Consider the following 21,913-nt stretch of genomic DNA (forward strand, 5'->3'; position numbering starts at 1 on the left):
TGCTGATGATGATGATGAGGAGAGGCACTGCCAGATTGTGGCTGATGGGATGAGTTACATTTAGTTATTTTGTATCTGGAGGGACGGAGTTGTCGTGGCAGCAAATGGCCTCCACTAGAGGCCGCGATGTGGGGTATTTGGTCTACTCTTCCACGCTGGTCCAGATCCGTTGGAGCGGGGTGGGTGTACCCACAACTTTACCCTCCACACGCGGGGGGCGTCAGCTCACTGCACTTGCAATGCAGAGGTGCAGGTTCGAGTCCATTTCACACTCAGTCATTCACCCACCCACTCACCCACCCACAGAGGGATAAAGACCCTTTATGCAGTGGTTGTGTAGTATCTGCATCAATGTTTTTGTTGTTTAGTTATGGTGGTTGTTGTGGTTGCGGTTATAATCTTGGCTTTAGTTTTGGTTGTATAGGTGGTTGTAGTGTTGGTTGTAATTGTGGTGGCTCTGGTTGTGGTGCCCTTGGTGGTTTTGGTTGTGGTTATGATTGTGGTTGAGAAGGTTGTGGTTATATGTGCGGTTGTGGTGTTTGTGGTTATAACTTGATTTGAAGCTTTGGTGACTGCAGGAATTACTCTCTGGTTCTTTCTGTAAAGTCACGTAGAAAGAAAATAAATTAAATAATAGAGTACGACGTTGCGATTGCAACACAAGCAACCGTCATCAGGTAGAATAAAATTTTAGAGAGAGACAAAACACAGACACGGAGACACACAGACAGACACACAAGCAGAGAGATGGTGGTGATGGTGGTGGTGGGCGTGGTGGGGGTGGTGGTGGGGGTGGTGGTGGCGGTAGTGGGGGCGGTGGTGGCGGTGGTGGTGGCGGTGGGGGCGGTGATGGTGGTGGAAATGATGGTAATGATGGAGATGGTGGTGGTGATGGTGCTGCTGCTAATCATGATGATGCTGTTGGCTCCAGGTCCCACCACCGATGGGCGCTGCCGGTGCGTCGTCTCTGGTTGACGCTGCTCAGCAAGGAGCAGCTTCACTCCACGTTCCTGCGCTACTCACTCACTCACCCACTCACTCACCCACTCACCCACTCCCTCACCCACTCACTCACGGACCCACTCACTCACTCAGCCACTCACTCACCCACTCACTCACTCACCCACTCACTCACTCACCAGCTTCACTCCATGTTCCTGCGCTACTCACTCACTCACCCACTCACTCACGGACCCACTCACTCACTCAGCCACTCACTCACTCACCCACTCACTCACTCACTCACCCACTCACTCACTCACCAGCTTCACTCCACGTTCCTGCGCTACTCACTCACTCACCCACTCATTCACTCACCCACTCACTCACTCACCCACTCACTCACTCACTCACTCACCCACTCACTCACTCACCAGCTTCACTCCACGTTCCTGCGCTACTCACTCACCCACTCACTCACTCACCCACTTACTCACTCACCAGCTGCACTCCACGTTCCTGCGCTACTCACTCACTCACCCACTCACTCACTCGCTCACCCACTCACTCACCAGCTTCACTCCATGTTCCTGCGCTACTCATTCACTCGCAGGCGGCCACAGCACGAGGTGAGCTCACTCACTCACCCACTCACCCGCACACTCATCCACTCGCTCGCTCGCTCACCCACTCACTCGCTCAACCACTCGCTCGCTCACTCACTTGCTCACTCACCCACTCACTCACTCACGCACTCACTCACCCACTCACTCACTCACTCACTCACCCACTCACTCACTCACCAGCTTCACTCCACGTTCCTGCGCTACTCACTCACTCACCCACTCATTCACTCACCCACTCACTCACTCACCTACTCACTCACTCACCAGCTTCACTCCACGTTCCTGCACTACTCACTCACTCACTCACCCACTCACTCACTCACCCAGTCACTCACTCACTCACCCACTCACTCACTCACCAGCTTCACTCCACGTTCCTGCGCTACTCACTCACCCACTCACTCACTCACTCACCCACTTACTCACCAGCTGCACTCCACGTTCCTGCGCTACTCACTCACTCACCCACTCACTCACTCGCTCACCCACTCACTCACCAGCTTCACTCCACGTTCCTGCGCTACTCATTCACTCGCAGGCGGCCACAGCACGAGGTGAGCTCACTCACTCACCCACTCACCCGCACACTCATCCACTCGCTCGCTCGCTCACCCACTCACTCGCTCAACCACTCGCTCGCTCACTCACTTGCTCACTCACCCACTCACTCACCCACTCACTCACCCACTCACTCAGCCAATCACTCGCTCGCTCGCTCACCCACTCACTCGCTCAGCCACTCGCTCGCTCACTCAATTGCTCACTCACCCACTCACTCACCCACTCACTCACTCACCCACTCACTCACTCAGCCAATCACTCGCTCGCTCACCCACTCACTCGCTCAGCCGCTCGCTCGCTCACTCGCTCACTCACCCACTCACTCACTCAGCCACTCACTCACTCGCTCAGCCACTCACTCACTCAGCCACTCGCTCACTCAGCCACTCGCTCACTCGCTCGCTCAGCCACTCGCTCGCTCGCTCAGCCACTTGCTCACTCACCCACTCACTCACTCGCTCAGCCAATCACTCGCTCACTCACTCGCTCACTCACTCACTCGCTCACTCACTCACTCGCTCACTCACTCACCCAGCCACTTACTCTCTCGCTAGCTCGCTCACTCACTCACTCACTCATTCACTCACTCACTCAGCCACTCATTCACTCACCCACTCAGCCACTCATTAACTCACCCACTCAGCCACTCACTCACCCACTCAGCCACTCACTCACTCACCCACCCACTCACCCACCCACTCAGCCACTCACTCACCCACCCACTCACCCACTCACCCACTCAGCCACTCACTCACTCACTCAACCACTCACTCACTCACCCACTCACCCACTCACTCACTCACCCACTCACTCACCCACTCACTCACCCACTCACTCACCCACTCACTCAGCCACTCACTCACCCACTCAGCCACTCACTCACTCAGCCACTCACTCACTCACTCACCCACTCACTCACCCACTCACTCACCCACTCACTCACCCACTCAATCACTCACCCACTCACTCACTCAGCCACTCACTCACCCACTCACTCACTCACCCACTCACTCACCAGCTTCACTCCACGTTCCTGCGCTACTCACTCACTCACTCACCCACTCACCCACTCACCCACTCACTCACCCACTCACTCACTCACCAGCTTCACTCCACGTTCCTGCGCTACTCACTCACTCACTCACCCACTCACTCACTCACCCACTCACTCACTCACCCACTTACCCACTCACTCACCCACTCACTCACTCACCAGCTTCACTCCACGTTCCTGCGCTACTCACTCACTCACTCACCCACTCACTCACTCACCAGCTTCACTCCACGTTCCTGCCCTACTCACTCACTCACCCACTCACTCACTCACCCACTTACTCACTCACCAGCTGCACTCCACGTTCCTGCGCTACTCATTCACTCGCAGGTGGCCACAGCACGAGGTGAGCTCACTCACTCACCCACTCACCCGCATACTCATCCACTCCCTCGCTTGCTCGCTCACCCACTCACTCGCTCAGCCACTCGCTCGCTCACTCACTTGCTCACTCACCCACTCACTCACTCACCCACTCACTCACCCACTCACTCAGCCAATCACTCGCTCGCTCACCCACTCACTCGCTCAGCCACTCGCTCGCTCACTCACTTGCTCACTCACCCACTCACTCACCAGCTTCACTCCACGTTCCTGCACTACTCACTCACTCACCCACTCACTCACTCGCTCACCCACTCACTCACCAGCTTCACTCCACGTTCCTGCGCTACTCACTCACCCACTCACTCACCCACTCACCCACTCAATCACTCACCCACTCACTCGCTCAGCCACTCGCTCGCTCACTCACCCACTCAATCACTCAGCCACTCACTCACTCGCTCACCCACTCACTCAGCCACTCACTCGCTCAGCCAATCGCTCGCTCGCTCGCTCACTCACTCGCTCACTCACTCACTCACCCAGCCACTCACTCTCTCGCTAGCTCGCTCACTCACTCGCTCGCTCGCTCGCTCACTCACTCATTCACTCACTCACTCACTCACCAAGTCACTCACTCTCTCGCTAGCTCGCTCACTCACTCACCCACTCAGCCATTCACTCACTCACTCAGCCACTCACTCACCCACTCAGCCACTCACTCACCCACTCAGCCACTCACTCACTCACCCACCCACTCACCCACTCACTCACCCACTCAGCCACTCACTCACTCACCCACTCACGCACTCACTCACTCAGCCACTCACTCACTCACCAGCTTCACTCCACGTTCCTGCGCTACTCACTCACTCACCCACTCACTCACTCACTCACCCACTCACTCACCCACTCACTCACCCACTCACTCACTCACCAGCTTCACTCCACGTTCCTGCGCTACTCACTCACTCACTCACCCACTCACTCACTCATTCACTCAACCACTCACTCACCTACTCACTCACTCACTCACCAGCTTCACTCCACGTTCCTGCGCTACTCACTCACTCACCCACTCACTCACTCACCCACTCACTCAGCCACTCACTCACTCAGCCACTCACTCACCCACTCAGCCACTCAGGCGCTCACATAATGTTGTTGTTGATGTTGTTGTTGACGATGTTGTTGTTGTTGACGTTGTTGTTGTTGTCGTTGTTGTTGATGATGATGATGTTGTTGTTGTTGACGATGATGATGTTGTTGTTGACGATGTTGATGATGTTGTTGACAATGTTGTTGTTGTTGCTGCCGCTGCAGACGCGCGACTGGAACGAGGAGCTGCAGAGCTGCCGTGAGCTCCCCCACAAGATGCTGTCACAGAGACTCGTTAGAGAGAGAGCCACATTCAAGGTGGTGGTGATGGTGGTGATGGTGATGGTGGTGATGGTGGTGATGATGGTGGTGGTGGTGGTGGTGGTGATGGTGGTGATGGTGGTGATGATGGTGGTGGTGGTGATGGTGGTGGTGATGATGGTGGTGATGGTGGTGGTGATGATGATGGTGGTGGTGATGGTGGTGGTGATGGTGGTGGTGATGGTGGTGGTGGTGGTGATGGTGGGGGTGGTGGGGGTGGTGGTGGTGGTGATGGTGGTGGTGGGGGTGGTGGTGATGGGGGTGGTCATGGTGGTGGTGGTGATAATGGTGGTAATGATGGTGATGGTGGTGGTGGTGATGGTGGTGGTGGTGGTGGTGGTGATGGTGGTGGTGATGGTGGTGGGGGTGGTGGGGGTGGTGGTGATGGTGGTGGTGATGGTGGTGGGGGTGGTGGGGGTGGTGGTGGTGGTGGTGATGATGGTGGTGATGGTGGTGATGGTGGTGGTGGTGGTGGTGATGGTGGGGGTGGTGGTGGTGGTGGTGGTGATGGTGGTGGTGGGGGTGGTGGTGATGGGGGTGGTGATAGTGGTGATGATGGTGGTAATGATGGTGATGGTGGTGGGGGTGGTGGGGGTGGTGGTGGTGGTGGTGATGATGGTGGTGATGGTGGTGGTGATGGTGGGGGTGGTGGGGGTGGTGGTGGTGATGGTGGTGGTGGGGGTGGTGGTGATGGGGGTGGTGATAGTGGTGATGATGGTGGTAATGATGGTGATGGTGGTGATGATGGTGGTGGTGGTGATGGTGGTGGTGGTGATGGTGGTGATGGTGGTGGTGGTGCTGATGGTGATGGTGGTGGTGGTGATGGTGGTGGTGATGGTGGTGGGTGGTGGTGATGGTGGTGGTGGTGGTGGTGATGGTGGTGGTGGTGGGGGTGGTGGTGGTGGTGGTGATGGTTGTGATGGTGGTGGTGATGGTGGTGGGGGCGGTGGTGGCGGTGGTGGCGGTGGTGGTGGCGGTGGGGGCTGTGGTGGCGGTGGTGGTGGTGGTGGTGGGGGTGGTGGTGGTGGTGGTAATGATGGTGATGATGATGATGGTGGTGGTGATGGTGGTGATGGTGCTCCTGCTAATCATGATGATGCTGTTGGCTCCAGGTCCCACCACCGATGGGCGCTGCCGGTGCGTCGTCTCTCGTTGACGCTGCTCAGCAAGGAGCAGCTTCACTCCACGTTCCTGCGCTACTCACTCACTCACCCACTCATTCACCCACTCACCCACTCCCTCACCCACCCACTCACTCACGGACCCACTCACTCACTCAGCCACTCACTCACCCACTCACTCACTCACTCACCCACTCACTCACTCACTCACCAGCTTCACTCCACGTTCCTGCGCTACTCACTCACTCACCCACTCCCTCACCCACTCACTCACGGACCCACTCACTCACTCAGCCACTCACTCACTCACCAGCTTCACTCCACGTTCCTGCGCTACTCACTCACTCACCCACTCACTCACTCATTCACTCACCTACTCACTCACTCACCAGCTTCACTCCACGTTCCTGCGCTACTCACTCACTCACCCACTCACTCACTCACCCACTCACCCACTCACTTACTCACCCACTCACTCACCCACTCACCCACTCAATCACTCACCAGCTGCACTCCACGTTCCTGCGCTACTCATTCACTCACAGGCGGCCACAGCACGAGGTGAGCTCACTCACTCACCCACTCACCCGCATACTCACCCGCATACTCATCCACTCGCTCGCTCGCTCACCCACTCACTCGCTCAGCCACTCGCTCGCTCACTCACTTGCTCACTCACCCACTCACTCACCCACTCACTCAGCCAATCACTCGCTCGCTCGCTCACTCACCCACTCACTCGCTCAGCCACTCGCTCGCTCACTCACCCACTCACTCACCCACTCACTCACTCACTCACCCACTCACTCACCCAGCCAATCACTCGCTCGCTCACCCACTCACTCGCTCAGCCGCTCGCTCGCTCAATCGCTCACTCACCCACTCACTCACTCACTCAGCCACTCACTCACTCACCCACTCGCTCAGCCACTCACTCACTCAGCCACTCGCTCACTCGCTCGCTCAGCCCCTCGCTCACTCGCTCGCTCGCTCGGCCACTTGCTCACTCACCCACTCACTCACTCGCTCAGCCAATCACTCGCTCGCTCACTCACTCGCTCACTCACTCACTCACTCACTCACTCACCCACTCGCTCACTCACTCACTCACCCACTCACTCACTCACTCGCTCGCTCGCTCACTCACTCACTCACCCACTCACTCAGCCACTCACTCACCCACTCAGCCACTCACTCACTCAGCCACCCACTCACTCACCCACTCACTCACCCACTCACTCACCCACTCACCCACTCAATCACTCACCCACTCACCCACTCACCCACTCACTCACTCACCCACTCACTCACCAGCTGCACTCCACGTTCCTGCGCTACTCACTCACTCACTCGCTCACCCACTCACTCACCAGCTTCACTCCACGTTCCTGCGCTACTCATTCACTCGCAGGCGGCCACAGCACGAGGTGAGCTCACTCACTCACCCACTCACCCGCATACTCACCCACTCACCCACTCACTCACCCACTCACTCACCCACTCACTAACTCACTAACTCACCAGCTTCACTCCACGTTCCTGCCCTACTCACTCACTCACCCACTCACTCACTCACCCACTTACTCACTCACTAGCTGCACTCCACGTTCCTGCGCTACTCATTCACTCACCCACTCACCCGCATTCTCACCCACTCACTCGCTCGCTCGCTCACCCACTCACTCGCTCAGCCACTCGCTTGCTCACTCACTTGCTCACTCACCCACTCACTCACTCACGCACTCACTCACCCACTCACTCAGCCAATCACTCGTTCGCTCGCTCACCCACTCACTCGCTCAGCCACTCGCTCACTCACTCACTCACTCACCCACTCACTCGCTCGCTCGCTCGCTCACCCACTCACTCGCTCAGCCACTCGCTCGCTCACTCGCTCACTCACCCACTCACTCACTCACTCAGCCACTCACTCACTCGCTCACCCACTCACTCGGCCACTCACTCACTCAGCCACTCGCTTGCTCGCTCAGCCACTCACTCACTCGCTCGCTTGCTCACCCACTCACTCGCTCAGCCACTCGTTCGCTCACTCGCTCACTCACCCACTCACTCACTCAGCCACTCACTCACTCGCTCACCCACTCACTTACTCACTCACCAGCTTCACTCCACGTTCCTGCGCTACTCACTCACTCACCCACTCACTCACTCATTCACTCACCTACTCACTCACTCACCAGCTTCACTCCACGTTCCTGCGCTACTCACTCACTCACCCACTCACTCACTCACCCACTCACCCACTCACTCACTCACCCACTCACTCACCCACTCACCCACTCACTCACTCACCAGCTGCACTCCACGTTCCTGCGCTACTCATTCACTCACAGGCGGCCACAGCACGAGGTGAGCTCACTCACTCACCCACTCACCCGCATACTCACCCGCATACTCATCCACTCGCTCGCTCGCTCACCCACTCACTCGCTCAGCCACTCGCTCGCTCACTCAATTGCTCACTCACCCACTCACTCACCCACTCACTCAGCCAATCACTCGCTCGCTCGCTCACTCACCCACTCACTCGCTCAGCCACTCGCTCGCTCACTCACCCACTCACTCACCCACTCACTCACTCACTCACCCACTCACTCACCCAGCCAATCACTCGCTCGCTCACCCACTCACTCGCTCAGCCGCTCGCTCGCTCAATCGCTCACTCACCCACTCACTCACTCACTCAGCCACTCACTCACTCACTCACCCACTCGCTCAGCCACTCACTCACTCAGCCACTCGCTCACTCGCTCGCTCAGCCCCTCGCTCACTCGCTCGCTCGCTCGGCCACTTGCTCACTCACCCACTCACTCACTCGCTCAGCCAATCACTCGCTCGCTCGCTCACTCACTCGCTCACTCACTCACTCACTCACCCACTCACTCACTCACTCACTCACCCACTCACTCACTCACTCGCTCGCTCGCTCACTCACTCACCCACTCACTCAGCCACTCACTCACCCACTCAGCCACTCACTCACTCAGCCACCCACTCACTCACCCACTCACTCACCCACTCACTCACCCACTCACCCACTCAATCACTCACCCACTCACCCACTCACCCACTCACTCACTCACCCACTCACTCACCAGCTGCACTCCACGTTCCTGTGCTACTCACTCACTCACTCGCTCACCCACTCACTCACCAGCTTCACTCCACGTTCCTGCGCTACTCATTCACTCGCAGGCGGCCACAGCACGAGGTGAGCTCACTCACTCACCCACTCACCCGCATACTCACCCACTCACTCGCTCACTCACTCACCCACTCACTCACCCACTCACTAACTCACTAACTCACCAGCTTCACTCCACGTTCCTGCCCTACTCACTCACTCACCCACTCACTCACTCACCCACTTACTCACTCACCAGCTGCACTCCACGTTCCTGCGCTACTCATTCACTCACCCACTCACCCGCATTCTCACCCACTCACTCGCTCGCTCGCTCACCCACTCACTCGCTCAGCCACTCGCTTGCTCACTCACTTGCTCACTCACCCACTCACTCACTCACGCACTCACTCACCCACTCACTCAGCCAATCACTCGTTCGCTCGCTCACCCACTCACTCGCTCAGCCACTCGCTCACTCACTCACTCACTCACCCACTCACTCGCTCGCTCGCTCGCTCACCCACTCACTCGCTCAGCCACTCGCTCGCTCACTCGCTCACTCACCCACTCACTCACTCACTCAGCCACTCACTCACTCGCTCACCCACTCACTCGGCCACTCACTCACTCAGCCACTCGCTTGCTCGCTCAGCCACTCACTCACTCGCTCGCTTGCTCACCCACTCACTCGCTCAGCCACTCGTTCGCTCACTCGCTCACTCACCCACTCACTCACTCAGCCACTCACTCACTCGCTCACCCACTCACTTACTCACTCACCAGCTTCACTCCACGTTCCTGCGCTACTCACTCACTCACCCACTCACTCACTCATTCACTCACCTACTCACTCACTCACCAGCTTCACTCCACGTTCCTGCGCTACTCACTCACTCACCCACTCACTCACTCACCCACTCACCCACTCACTCACTCACCCACTCACTCACCCACTCACCCACTCACTCACTCACCAGCTGCACTCCACGTTCCTGCGCTACTCATTCACTCACAGGCGGCCACAGCACGAGGTGAGCTCACTCACTCACCCACTCACCCGCATACTCACCCGCATACTCATCCACTCGCTCGCTCGCTCACCCACTCACTCGCTCAGCCACTCGCTCGCTCACTCAATTGCTCACTCACCCACTCACTCACCCACTCACTCAGCCAATCACTCGCTCGCTCGCTCACTCACCCACTCACTCGCTCAGCCACTCGCTCGCTCACTCACCCACTCACTCACCCACTCACTCACTCACTCACCCACTCACTCACCCAGCCAATCACTCGCTCGCTCACCCACTCACTCGCTCAGCCGCTCGCTCGCTCAATCGCTCACTCACCCACTCACTCACTCACTCAGCCACTCACTCACTCACTCACCCACTCGCTCAGCCACTCACTCACTCAGCCACTCGCTCACTCGCTCGCTCAGCCCCTCGCTCACTCGCTCGCTCGCTCGGCCACTTGCTCACTCACCCACTCACTCACTCGCTCAGCCAATCACTCGCTCGCTCGCTCACTCACTCGCTCACTCACTCACTCACTCACCCACTCACTCACTCACTCACTCACTCACCCACTCACTCACTCACTCGCTCGCTCGCTCACTCACTCACCCACTCACTCAGCCACTCACTCACCCACTCAGCCACTCACTCACTCAGCCACTCACTCACTCACCCACTCACTCACCCACTCACTCACCCACTCACCCACTCACTCACTCACCCACTCACCCACTCACCCACTCACTCACTCACCCACTCACTCACCAGCTGCACTCCACGTTCCTGCGCTACTCACTCACTCACTCGCTCACCCACTCACTCACCAGCTTCACTCCACGTTCCTGCGCTACTCATTCACTCGCAGGCGGCCACAGCACGAGGTGAGCTCACTCACTCACCCACTCACCCGCATACTCACCCACTCACTCGCTCACTCACTCACCCACTCACTCACCCACTCACTCACCCACTCACCCACTCACTCACCCACTCACTCACCCACTCACTAACTCACTAACTCACCAGCTTCACTCCACGTTCCTGCCCTACTCACTCACTCACCCACTCACTCACTCACCCACTTACTCACTCACCAGCTGCACTCCACGTTCCTGCGCTACTCATTCACTCACCCACTCACCCGCATTCTCACCCACTCACTCACTCGCTCGCTCACCCACTCACTCGCTCAGCCACTCGCTTGCTCACTCACTTGCTCACTCACCCACTCACTCACTCACGCACTCACTCACCCACTCACTCAGCCAATCACTCGTTCGCTCGCTCACCCACTCACTCGCTCAGCCACTCGCTCACTCACTCACTCACCCACTCACTCGCTCGCTCGCTCACCCACTCACTCGCTCAGCCACTCGCTCGCTCACTCGCTCACTCACCCACTCACTCACTCACTCAGCCACTCACTCACTCGCTCACCCACTCACTCGGCCACTCACTCACTCAGCCACTCGCTTGCTCGCTCAGCCACTCACTCACTCGCTCGCTTGCTCACCCACTCACTCGCTCAGCCACTCGTTCGCTCACTCGCTCACTCACCCACTCACTCACTCAGCCACTCACTCACTCGCTCACCCACTCACTCAGCCACTCACTCGCTCAGCCAATCACTCGCTCGCTCGCTCGCTCACTCACTCGCTCACTCACTCACTCACCCAGCCACTCACTCACTCTCTCGCTAGCTCGCTCACTAACTCACCCATTCAGCCATTCACTCACTCACTCAGCCACTCACTCACCCACTCAGCCACTCACTCACCCACTCAGCCACTCACTCACTCACCCACCCACCCAATCACCCACTCACCCACCCACTCAGCCACTCACCCACCCACTCACCCACTCACTCACCCACTCAGCCACTCACTCACTCACCCACTCACGCACTCACTCACTCAGCCAGCCACTCACTCACTCACCCACTCACTCACTCACCCACTCACTCACTCGCTCACCCACTCACTCACCAGCTTCACTCCACGTTCCTGCGCTACTCATTCACTCGCAGGCGGCCACAGCACGAGGTGAGCTCACTCACTCACCCACTCACCCGCATACTCACCCACTCACTCACTCGCTCGCTCACCCACTCACTCGCTCAGCCACTCGCTCGCTCACTCACTTGCTCACTCACCCACTCACTCACCCACTCACTCTCACCCACTCACTCAGCCAATCACTCGCTCGCTCACCCACTCACTCGCTCGCTCACCCACTCACTCGCTCAGCCACTCGCTCGCTCACTCACCCACTCGCTCACTCACCCACTCACTCACTCAGCCACTCACTCACTCGCTCACCCACTCACTCAGCCACTCACTCACTCAGCCACTCGCTTGCTCGCTCAGCCACTCGCTCACTCGCTCGCTCGCTCAGCCATGGCTCACTCACCCACTCACTCACCCACTCACTCAGCCACTCACTCACCCACTCAGCCACTCACTCACTCAGCCACTCACTCACTCACCCACTCACTCACCCACTCACTCACCCACTCACTCACCCACTCAATCACTCACCCACTCACTCACTCAGCCACTCACTCACCCACTCACTCACTCACCCACTCACTCACCAGCTTCACTCCACGTTCCTGCGCTACTCACTCACTCACTCACCCACTCACCCACTCACCCACTCACTCACCCACTCACTCACTCACCAGCTTCACTCCACGTTCCTGCGCTACTCACTCACTCACTCACCCACTCACTCACTCACCCACTCACTCACTCACCCACTCACCCACTCACTCACCCACTCACTCACTCACCAGCTTCACTCCACGTTCCTGCGCTACTCACTCACTCACTCACCCACTCACTCACTCACCAGCTTCACTCCACGTTCCTGCCCTACTCACTCACTCACCCACTCACTCACTCACCCACTTACTCACTCACCAGCTGCACTCCACGTTCCTGCGCTACTCATTCACTCGCAGGTGGCCACAGCACGAGGTGAGCTCACTCACTCACCCACTCACCCGCATACTCATCCACTCCCTCGCTTGCTCGCTCACCCACTCACTCGCTCAGCCACTCGCTCGCTCACTCACTTGCTCACTCACCCACTCACTCACTCACCCACTCACTCACCCACTCACTCAGCCAATCACTCGCTCGCTCACCCACTCACTCGCTCAGCCACTCGCTCGCTCACTCACTTGCTCACTCACCCACTCACTCACCAGCTTCACTCCACGTTCCTGCGCTACTCACTCACTCACCCACTCACTCACTCGCTCACCCACTCACTCACCAGCTTCACTCCACGTTCCTGCGCTACTCACTCACCCACTCACTCACCCACTCACCCACTCAATCACTCACCCACTCACTCGCTCAGCCACTCGCTCGCTCACTCACCCACTCACTCACTCAGCCACTCACTCACTCGCTCACCCACTCACTCAGCCACTCACTCGCTCAGCCAATCACTCGCTCGCTCGCTCACTCACTCGCTCACTCACTCACTCACCCAGCCACTCACTCTCTCGCTAGCTCGCTCACTCACTCGCTCGCTCGCTCGCTCACTCACTCATTCACTCACTCACTCACTCACCAAGCCACTCACTCACTCTCTCGCTAGCTCGCTCACTCACTCACCCACTCAGCCATTCACTCACTCACTCAGCCACTCACTCACCCACTCAGCCACTCACTCACCCACTCAGCCACTCACTCACTCACCCACCCACTCACCCACTCACTCACCCACTCAGCCACTCACTCACTCACCCACTCACGCACTCACTCACTCAGCCACTCACTCACTCACCAGCTTCACTCCACGTTCCTGCGCTACTCACTCACTCACCCACTCACTCACTCACTCACCCACTCACTCACCCACTCACTCACCCACTCACTCACTCACCAGCTTCACTCCACGTTCCTGCGCTACTCACTCACTCACTCACCCACTCACTCACTCATTCACTCAACCACTCACTCACCTACTCACTCACTCACTCACTCACCAGCTTCACTCCACGTTCCTGCGCTACTCACTCACTCACCCACTCACTCACTCACCCACTCACTCAGCCACTCACTCACTCAGCCACTCACTCACCCACTCAGCCACTCAGGCGCTCACATAATGTTGTTGTTGATGTTGTTGTTGACGATGTTGTTGTTGTTGACGTTGTTGTTGTTGTCGTTGTTGTTGATGATGATGATGTTGTTGTTGTTGACGATGATGATGTTGTTGTTGACGATGTTGATGATGTTGTTGACAATGTTGTTGTTGTTGCGGCCGCTGCAGACGCGCGACTGGAACGAGGAGCTGCAGAGCTGCCGTGAGCTCCCCCACAAGATGCTGTCACAGAGACTCGTTAGAGAGAGAGCCACATTCAAGGTGGTGGTGATGGTGGTGATGGTGGTGATCGTGGTGATGATGGTGGTGGTGGTGGTGGTGGTGATGGTGATGGTGGTGATGGTGGTGATGATGGTGGTGGTGGTGATGGTGGTGGTGATGATGGTGGTGATGGTGGTGGTGATGATGATGGTGGTGGTGATGGTGGTGGTGATGGTGGTGGTGATGGTGGTGGTGGTGGTGATGGTGGGGGTGGTGGGGGTGGTGGTGGTGGTGATGGTGGTGGTGGGGGTGGTGGTGATGGGGGTGGTGATGGTGGTGGTGGTGATAATGGTGGTAATGATGGTGATGGTGGTGGTGGTGATGGTGGTGGTGGTGGTGGTGATGGTGGTGGTGATGGTGGTGGGGGTGGTGGGGGTGGTGGTGATGGTGGTGGTGATGGTGGTGGGGGTGGTGGGGGTGGTGGTGGTGGTGGTGGTGATGATGGTGGTGATGGTGGGGGTGGTGGTGGTGGTGGTGGTGATGGTGGTGGTGGGGGTGGTGGTGATGGGGGTGGTGATAGTGGTGATGATGGTGGTAATGATGGTGATGGTGGTGGGGGTGGTGGGGGTGGTGGTGGTGATGGTGGGGGTGGTGGGGGTGGTGGTGGTGATGGTGGTGGTGGGGGTGGTGGTGATGGGGGTGGTGATAGTGGTGATGATGGTGGTAATGATGGTGATGGTGGTGATGATGGTGGTGATGGTGGTGATGGTGGTGGTGGTGCTGATGGTGATGGTGGTGGTGGTGATGGTGGTGGTGATGGTGGTGGGTGGTGGTGATGGTGGTGGTGGTGGTGGTGATGGTGGTGGTGGTGGGGGTGGTGGTGGTGGTGGTGATGGTTGTGATGGTGGTGGTGATGGTGGTGGGGGCGGTGGTGGTGGCGGTGGTGGGGGTGGTGGTGGCGGTGGGGGCTGTGGTGGCGGTGGTGGTGGTGGTGGTGGGGGTGGTGGTGGTGGTGGTAATGATGGTGATGATGATGATGGTGGTGGTGATGGTGGTGATGGTGCTCCTGCTAATCATGATGATGCTGTTGGCTCCAGGTCCCACCACCGATGGGCGCTGCCGGTGCGTCGTCTCTCGTTGACGCTGCTCAGCAAGGAGCAGCTTCACTCCACGTTCCTGCGCTACTCACTCACTCACCCACTCATTCACCCACTCACCCACTCCCTCACCCACCCACTCACTCACGGACCCACTCACTCACTCAGCCACTCACTCACCCACTCACTCACTCACTCACCCACTCACTCACTCACTCACCAGCTTCACTCCACGTTCCTGCGCTACTCACTCACTCACCCACTCCCTCACCCACTCACTCACGGACCCACTCACTCACTCAGCCACTCACTCACTCACTCACTCACCAGCTTCACTCCACGTTCCTGCGCTACTCACTCACTCACCCACTCACTCACTCATTCACTCACCTACTCACTCACTCACCAGCTTCACTCCACGTTCCTGCGCTACTCACTCACTCACCCACTCACTCACTCACCCACTCACCCACTCACTTACTCACCCACTCACTCACCCACTCACCCACTCAATCACTCACCAGCTGCACTCCACGTTCCTGCGCTACTCATTCACTCACAGGCGGCCACAGCACGAGGTGAGCTCACTCACTCACCCACTCACCCGCATACTCACCCGCATACTCATCCACTCGCTCGCTCGCTCACCCACTCACTCGCTCAGCCACTCGCTCGCTCACTCACTTGCTCACTCACCCACTCACTCACCCACTCACTCAGCCAATCACTCGCTCGCTCGCTCGCTCACTCACCCACTCACTCGCTCAGCCACTCGCTCGCTCACTCACCCACTCACTCACCCACTCACTCACTCACTCACTCACCCACTCACTCACCCAGCCAATCACTCGCTCGCTCACCCACTCACTCGCTCAGCCGCTCGCTCGCTCAATCGCTCACTCACCCACTCACTCACTCACTCAGCCACTCACTCACTCACCCACTCGCTCAGCCACTCACTCACTCAGCCACTCGCTCACTCGCTCGCTCAGCCCCTCGCTCACTCGCTCGCTCGCTCGGCCACTTGCTCACTCACCCACTCACTCACTCGCTCAGCCAATCACTCGCTCGCTCACTCACTCGCTCACTCACTCACTCACTCACTCACCCACTCGCTCACTCACTCACTCACCCACTCACTCGCTCGCTCGCTCGCTCACTCACTCACCCACTCACTCAGCCACTCACTCACCCACTCAGCCACTCACTCACTCAGCCACCCACTCACTCACCCACTCACTCACCCACTCACTCACCCACTCACCCACTCAATCACTCACCCACTCACCCACTCACCCACTCACTCACTCACCCACTCACTCACCAGCTGCACTCCACGTTCCTGCGCTACTCACTCACTCACTCGCTCACCCACTCACTCACCAGCTTCACTTCACGTTCCTGCGCTACTCATTCACTCGCAGGCGGCCACAGCACGAGGTGAGCTCACTCACTCACCCACTCACCCGCATACTCACCCACTCACCCACTCACTCACCCACTCACTCACCCACTCACTAACTCACTAACTCACCAGCTTCACTCCACGTTCCTGCCCTACTCACTCACTCACCCACTCACTCACTCACCCACTTACTCACTCACCAGCTGCACTCCACGTTCCTGCGCTACTCATTCACTCACCCACTCACCCGCATTCTCACCCACTCACTCACTCGCTCGCTCACCCACTCACTCGCTCAGCCACTCGCTTGCTCACTCACTTGCTCACTCACCCACTCACTCACTCACGCACTCACTCACCCACTCACTCAGCCAATCACTCGTTCGCTCGCTCACCCACTCACTCGCTCAGCCACTCGCTCACTCACTCACCCACTCACTCGCTCGCTCGCTCACCCACTCACTCGCTCAGCCACTCGCTCGCTCACTCGCTCACTCACCCACTCACTCACTCACTCAGCCACTCACTCACTCGCTCACCCACTCACTCGGCCACTCACTCACTCAGCCACTCGCTTGCTCGCTCAGCCACTCACTCACTCGCTCGCTTGCTCACCCACTCACTCGCTCAGCCACTCGTTCGCTCACTCGCTCACTCACCCACTCACTCACTCAGCCACTCACTCACTCGCTCACCCACTCACTCAGCCACTCACTCGCTCAGCCAATCACTCGCTCGCTCGCTCACTCACTCGCTCACTCACTCACTCACCCAGCCACTCACTCACTCTCTCGCTAGCTCGCTCACTAACTCACCCATTCAGCCATTCACTCACTCACTCAGCCACTCACTCACCCACTCAGCCACTCACTCACCCACTCAGCCACTCACTCACTCACCCACCCACCCAATCACCCACTCACCCACCCACTCAGCCACTCACCCACTCACCCACTCACTCACCCACTCAGCCACTCACTCACTCACCCACTCACGCACTCACTCACTCAGCCAGCCACTCACTCACTCACCCACTCACTCACTCACCCACTCACTCACTCGCTCACCCACTCACTCACCAGCTTCACTCCACGTTCCTGCGCTACTCATTCACTCGCAGGCGGCCACAGCACGAGGTGAGCTCACTCACTCACCCACTCACCCGCATACTCACCCACTCACTCACTCGCTCGCTCACCCACTCACTCGCTCAGCCACTCGCTCGCTCACTCACTTGCTCACTCACCCACTCACTCACCCACTCACTCTCACCCACTCACTCAGCCAATCACTCGCTCGCTCACCCACTCACTCGCTCGCTCACCCACTCACTCGCTCAGCCACTCGCTCGCTCACTCACCCACTCGCTCACTCACCCACTCACTCACTCAGCCACTCACTCACTCGCTCACCCACTCACTCAGCCACTCACTCACTCAGCCACTCGCTTGCTCGCTCAGCCACTCGCTCACTCGCTCGCTCGCTCAGCCATGGCTCACTCACCCACTCACTCACTCGCTCACTCACTCACCCAGCCACTCACTCACTCTCTCGCTAGCTCGCTCACTCACTCGCTCACTCACTCACTCGCTCGCTCGCTCGCTCACTCACTCACTCATTCTCTCACTCACTCACTCACCAAGCCACTCACTCACTCTCTCGCTAGCTTGCTCACTCACTCACTCACCCACCCACCCACTCAGCCACTCACTCACCCACCCACCCACTCACTCACCCACTCCGCCACTCACTCACTCAGCCACTCACTCACTCACCCACTCACTCACTCACTCACTCAGCCACTCACTCACCCACTCACTCACTCACCCACTCACTCACTCACTCACCCACTCACTCAGCCACTCACTCACTCAGCCACTCACTCACCCACTCACTCACTAACTCACTAACTCACCAGCTGCACTCCACGTTCCTGCGCTACTCACTCACTCACTCACTCACCCACTCACTCACTCACTCAGCCACTCACTCACCCACTCACTCACTCACCCACTCACTCACCAGCTTCACTCCACGTTCCTGCGCTACTCATTCACTCGCAGGCGGCCACAGCACGAGGTGAGCTCACTCACTCACCCACTCACCCGCATACTCACCCACTCACTCACTCGCTCACTCACTCACCCACTCACCCACTCACTCACTCACCCACTCACTCACCCACTCACCCACTCACTCACCCACTCACTAACTCACTAACTCACCAGTTTCACTCCACGTTCCTGCCCTACTCACTCACTCACCCACTCACTCACTCACTCACCCACTCATTCACTCACTCACTCACCCACTCACTCGCTCACCCACTCACTCACCAGCTTCACTCCACGTTCTTGCGCTACTCATTCACTCGCAGGCGGCCACAGCACGAGGTGAGCTCACTCACTCACCCACTCACCCGCATACTCACCCACTCACTCACTCGCTCGCTCACCCACTCACTCGCTCAGCCACTCGCTCGCTCACTCACTTGCTCACTCACCCACTCACTCACTCACCCATTCACTCACCCACTCACTCAGCCAATCACTCGTTCGCTCGCTCACCCATTCACTCGCTCAGCCACTCGCTCGCTCACTCACTCACCCACTCTCACCCACTCACTCAGCCAATCACTCGCTCGCTCACTCACCCACTCACTCACTCGCTCACCCACTCACTCAGCCACTCACTCACTCAGCTACTCACTCACTCAGCCACTCGCTTGCTCACTCAGCCACTCACTCACTCGCTCGCTCGCTCACCCACTCACTCGCTCAGCCACTCGCTCGCTCACTCGCTCACTCACCCACTCACTCAGCCACTCACTCACTCGCTCACCCACTCACTCAGCCACTCATTCGCTCAGCCAATCACTCGCTCGCTCGCTCACTCACTCGCTCACTCACTCACTCACTCATTCACTCACCCAGCCACTCACTCACTCTCTCGCTAGCTCGCTCACTCGCTCACTCATTCGCTCGCTCACTCACTCACTCACTCACCCAGCCACTCACTCACTCTCTCGCTAGCTCGCTCACTCACTCACCCACTCAGCCATTCACTCACTCACTCAGCCACTCACTCACCCACTCAGCCACTCACTCACCCACTCAGCCACTCACTCACTCACTCACCCACCCAATCACCCACACACCCACCCACTCAGCCACTCACTCACTCACCCACCCACTCACCCACTCACTCACCCACTCACTCAGCCACTCACTCACTCACTCACTCACCCACTCACGCACTCACTCACTCAGCCACTCACTCACTCACCCACTCACTCACTCACCCACTCACTCACTCACTCACCCACTCACTCAGCCACTCACTCACTCAGCCACTCACTCACCCACTCAGCCACTCAGGCGCTCACATAATGTTGTTGTTGATGTTGTTGTTGACGATGTTGTTGTTGTTGACGTTGTTGTTGTTGTCGTTGTTGTTGATGATGATGATGTTGTTGTTGACGATGTTGATGATGTTGTTGACAATGTTGTTGTTGTTGCTGCCGCTGCAGACGCGCGACTGGAACGAGGAGCTGCAGAGCTGCCGTGAGCTCCCCCACAAGACGCTGTCACAGAGACTCGTTAGAGAGAGAGCCACATTCAAGGTGGTGGTGATGGTGGTGATGGTGGTGATGGTGGTGATGGTGGTGGTGATGGTGGTGATGATGGTGGTGGTGATGGTGGTGGTGGTGATGGTGATGGTGGTGATGGTGGTGGTGGTGGTGATGGTGGTGGTGATGATGATGGTGGTGGTGATGGTGGTGGTGATGGTGGGGGTGGTGGTGGTGGTGATGGTGGTGGTGGGGGTGGTGGTGGGGGTGGTGGTGGTGATGATGGTGGTGGTGGTGGTGGTGATGGTGGGGGTGGTGGTGATGGTGGTGGTGGTGATGGTGGTGGTGATGATGGTGGTGATGGTGGTGGTGATGATGATGGTGGTGGTGATGGTGGTGGTGATGGTGGGGGTGGTGGTGGTGGTGGTGGTGGTGATGGTGGTGGTGGGGGTGGTGGTGATGGGGGTGGTGATGGTGGTGGTGGTGATAATGGTGGTAATGATGGTGATGGTGGTGGTGGTGGTGGTGATGGTGGTGGTGGTGGTGGTGATGGTGGTGGTGGTGGTGGTGGTGATGGTGGTGGTGGTGGGGGTGGTGGTGATGGTGGTGGTGGTGATGGTGGTGGGGGTGGTGGTGGTGGTGGTGGTGGTGATGGTGGGGGTGGTGGTGGTGGTGATGGTGGTGGTGGGGGTGGTGGTGATGGGGGTGGTGATGGTGGTAATGATGGTGATGGTGATGGTGGTGATGGTGGTGGTGATGGTGGTGGTGATGATGGTGGTGGTGGTGTTGATGGTTGTGGTGGTGGTGATGGTGGTGGTGGTGATGGTGGTGATGGTGGTGGTGGTGGTGCTGATGGTGATGGTGGTGGTGGTGATGGTGGTGGTGATGGTGGTGGTGGGTGGTGGTGATGGTGGTGGTGGTGGTGGTGATGGTGGTGGTGGTGGGGGTGGTGGTGGTGGTGGTGATGGTTGTGATGGTGGTGGTGATGGCGGTGGGGGCGGTGGTGGCGGTGGTGGCGGTGGTGGGGGTGGTGGTGGCGGGTGGGGGCTGTGGTGGCGGTGGTGGTGGTGGTGGTGGGGGTGGTGGTGGTGGTGGTAATGATGGTGATGATGGTGATGGTGGTGGTGATGGTGGTGATGGTGCTCCTGCTAATCATGATGATGCTGTTGGCTCCAGGTCCCACCACCGATGGGCGCTGCCGGTGCGTCGTCTCTCGTTGACGCTGCTCAGCAAGGAGCAGCTTCACTCCACGTTCCTGCGCTACCTCACGCACCACTCACTCACGCCACTCACCTCAACGCCCCACTCACCACCC

The 21,913-nt window shown here is 58.2% G+C and overlaps 1 protein-coding gene across 1 annotated transcript; it reads right to left on the minus strand.

Annotated features, from left to right (window-relative positions):
* Positions 1–5,218: 5,218 nt before the first annotated feature.
* Positions 5,219–21,358, minus strand: LOC133357250 (basic proline-rich protein-like; the record flags this gene model as incomplete). The annotated part of the gene is made up of 5 exons (XM_061575096.1): positions 5,219–5,613; positions 5,780–5,955; positions 14,774–15,221; positions 15,367–15,545; positions 20,817–21,358. Coding segments are annotated over 5 exons (1,740 nt in total), but the record flags the coding sequence as incomplete, so codon positions are not given.
* Between the last annotated feature and the right edge of the window lie 555 nt (positions 21,359–21,913).

Source organism: Lethenteron reissneri, chromosome 57 (assembly GCF_015708825.2).
Source record: "Lethenteron reissneri isolate LAM-NWPU_2019-01 chromosome 57, ASM1570882v1, whole genome shotgun sequence".
Classification (NCBI taxonomy): domain Eukaryota; kingdom Metazoa; phylum Chordata; class Hyperoartia; order Petromyzontiformes; family Petromyzontidae; genus Lethenteron; species Lethenteron reissneri.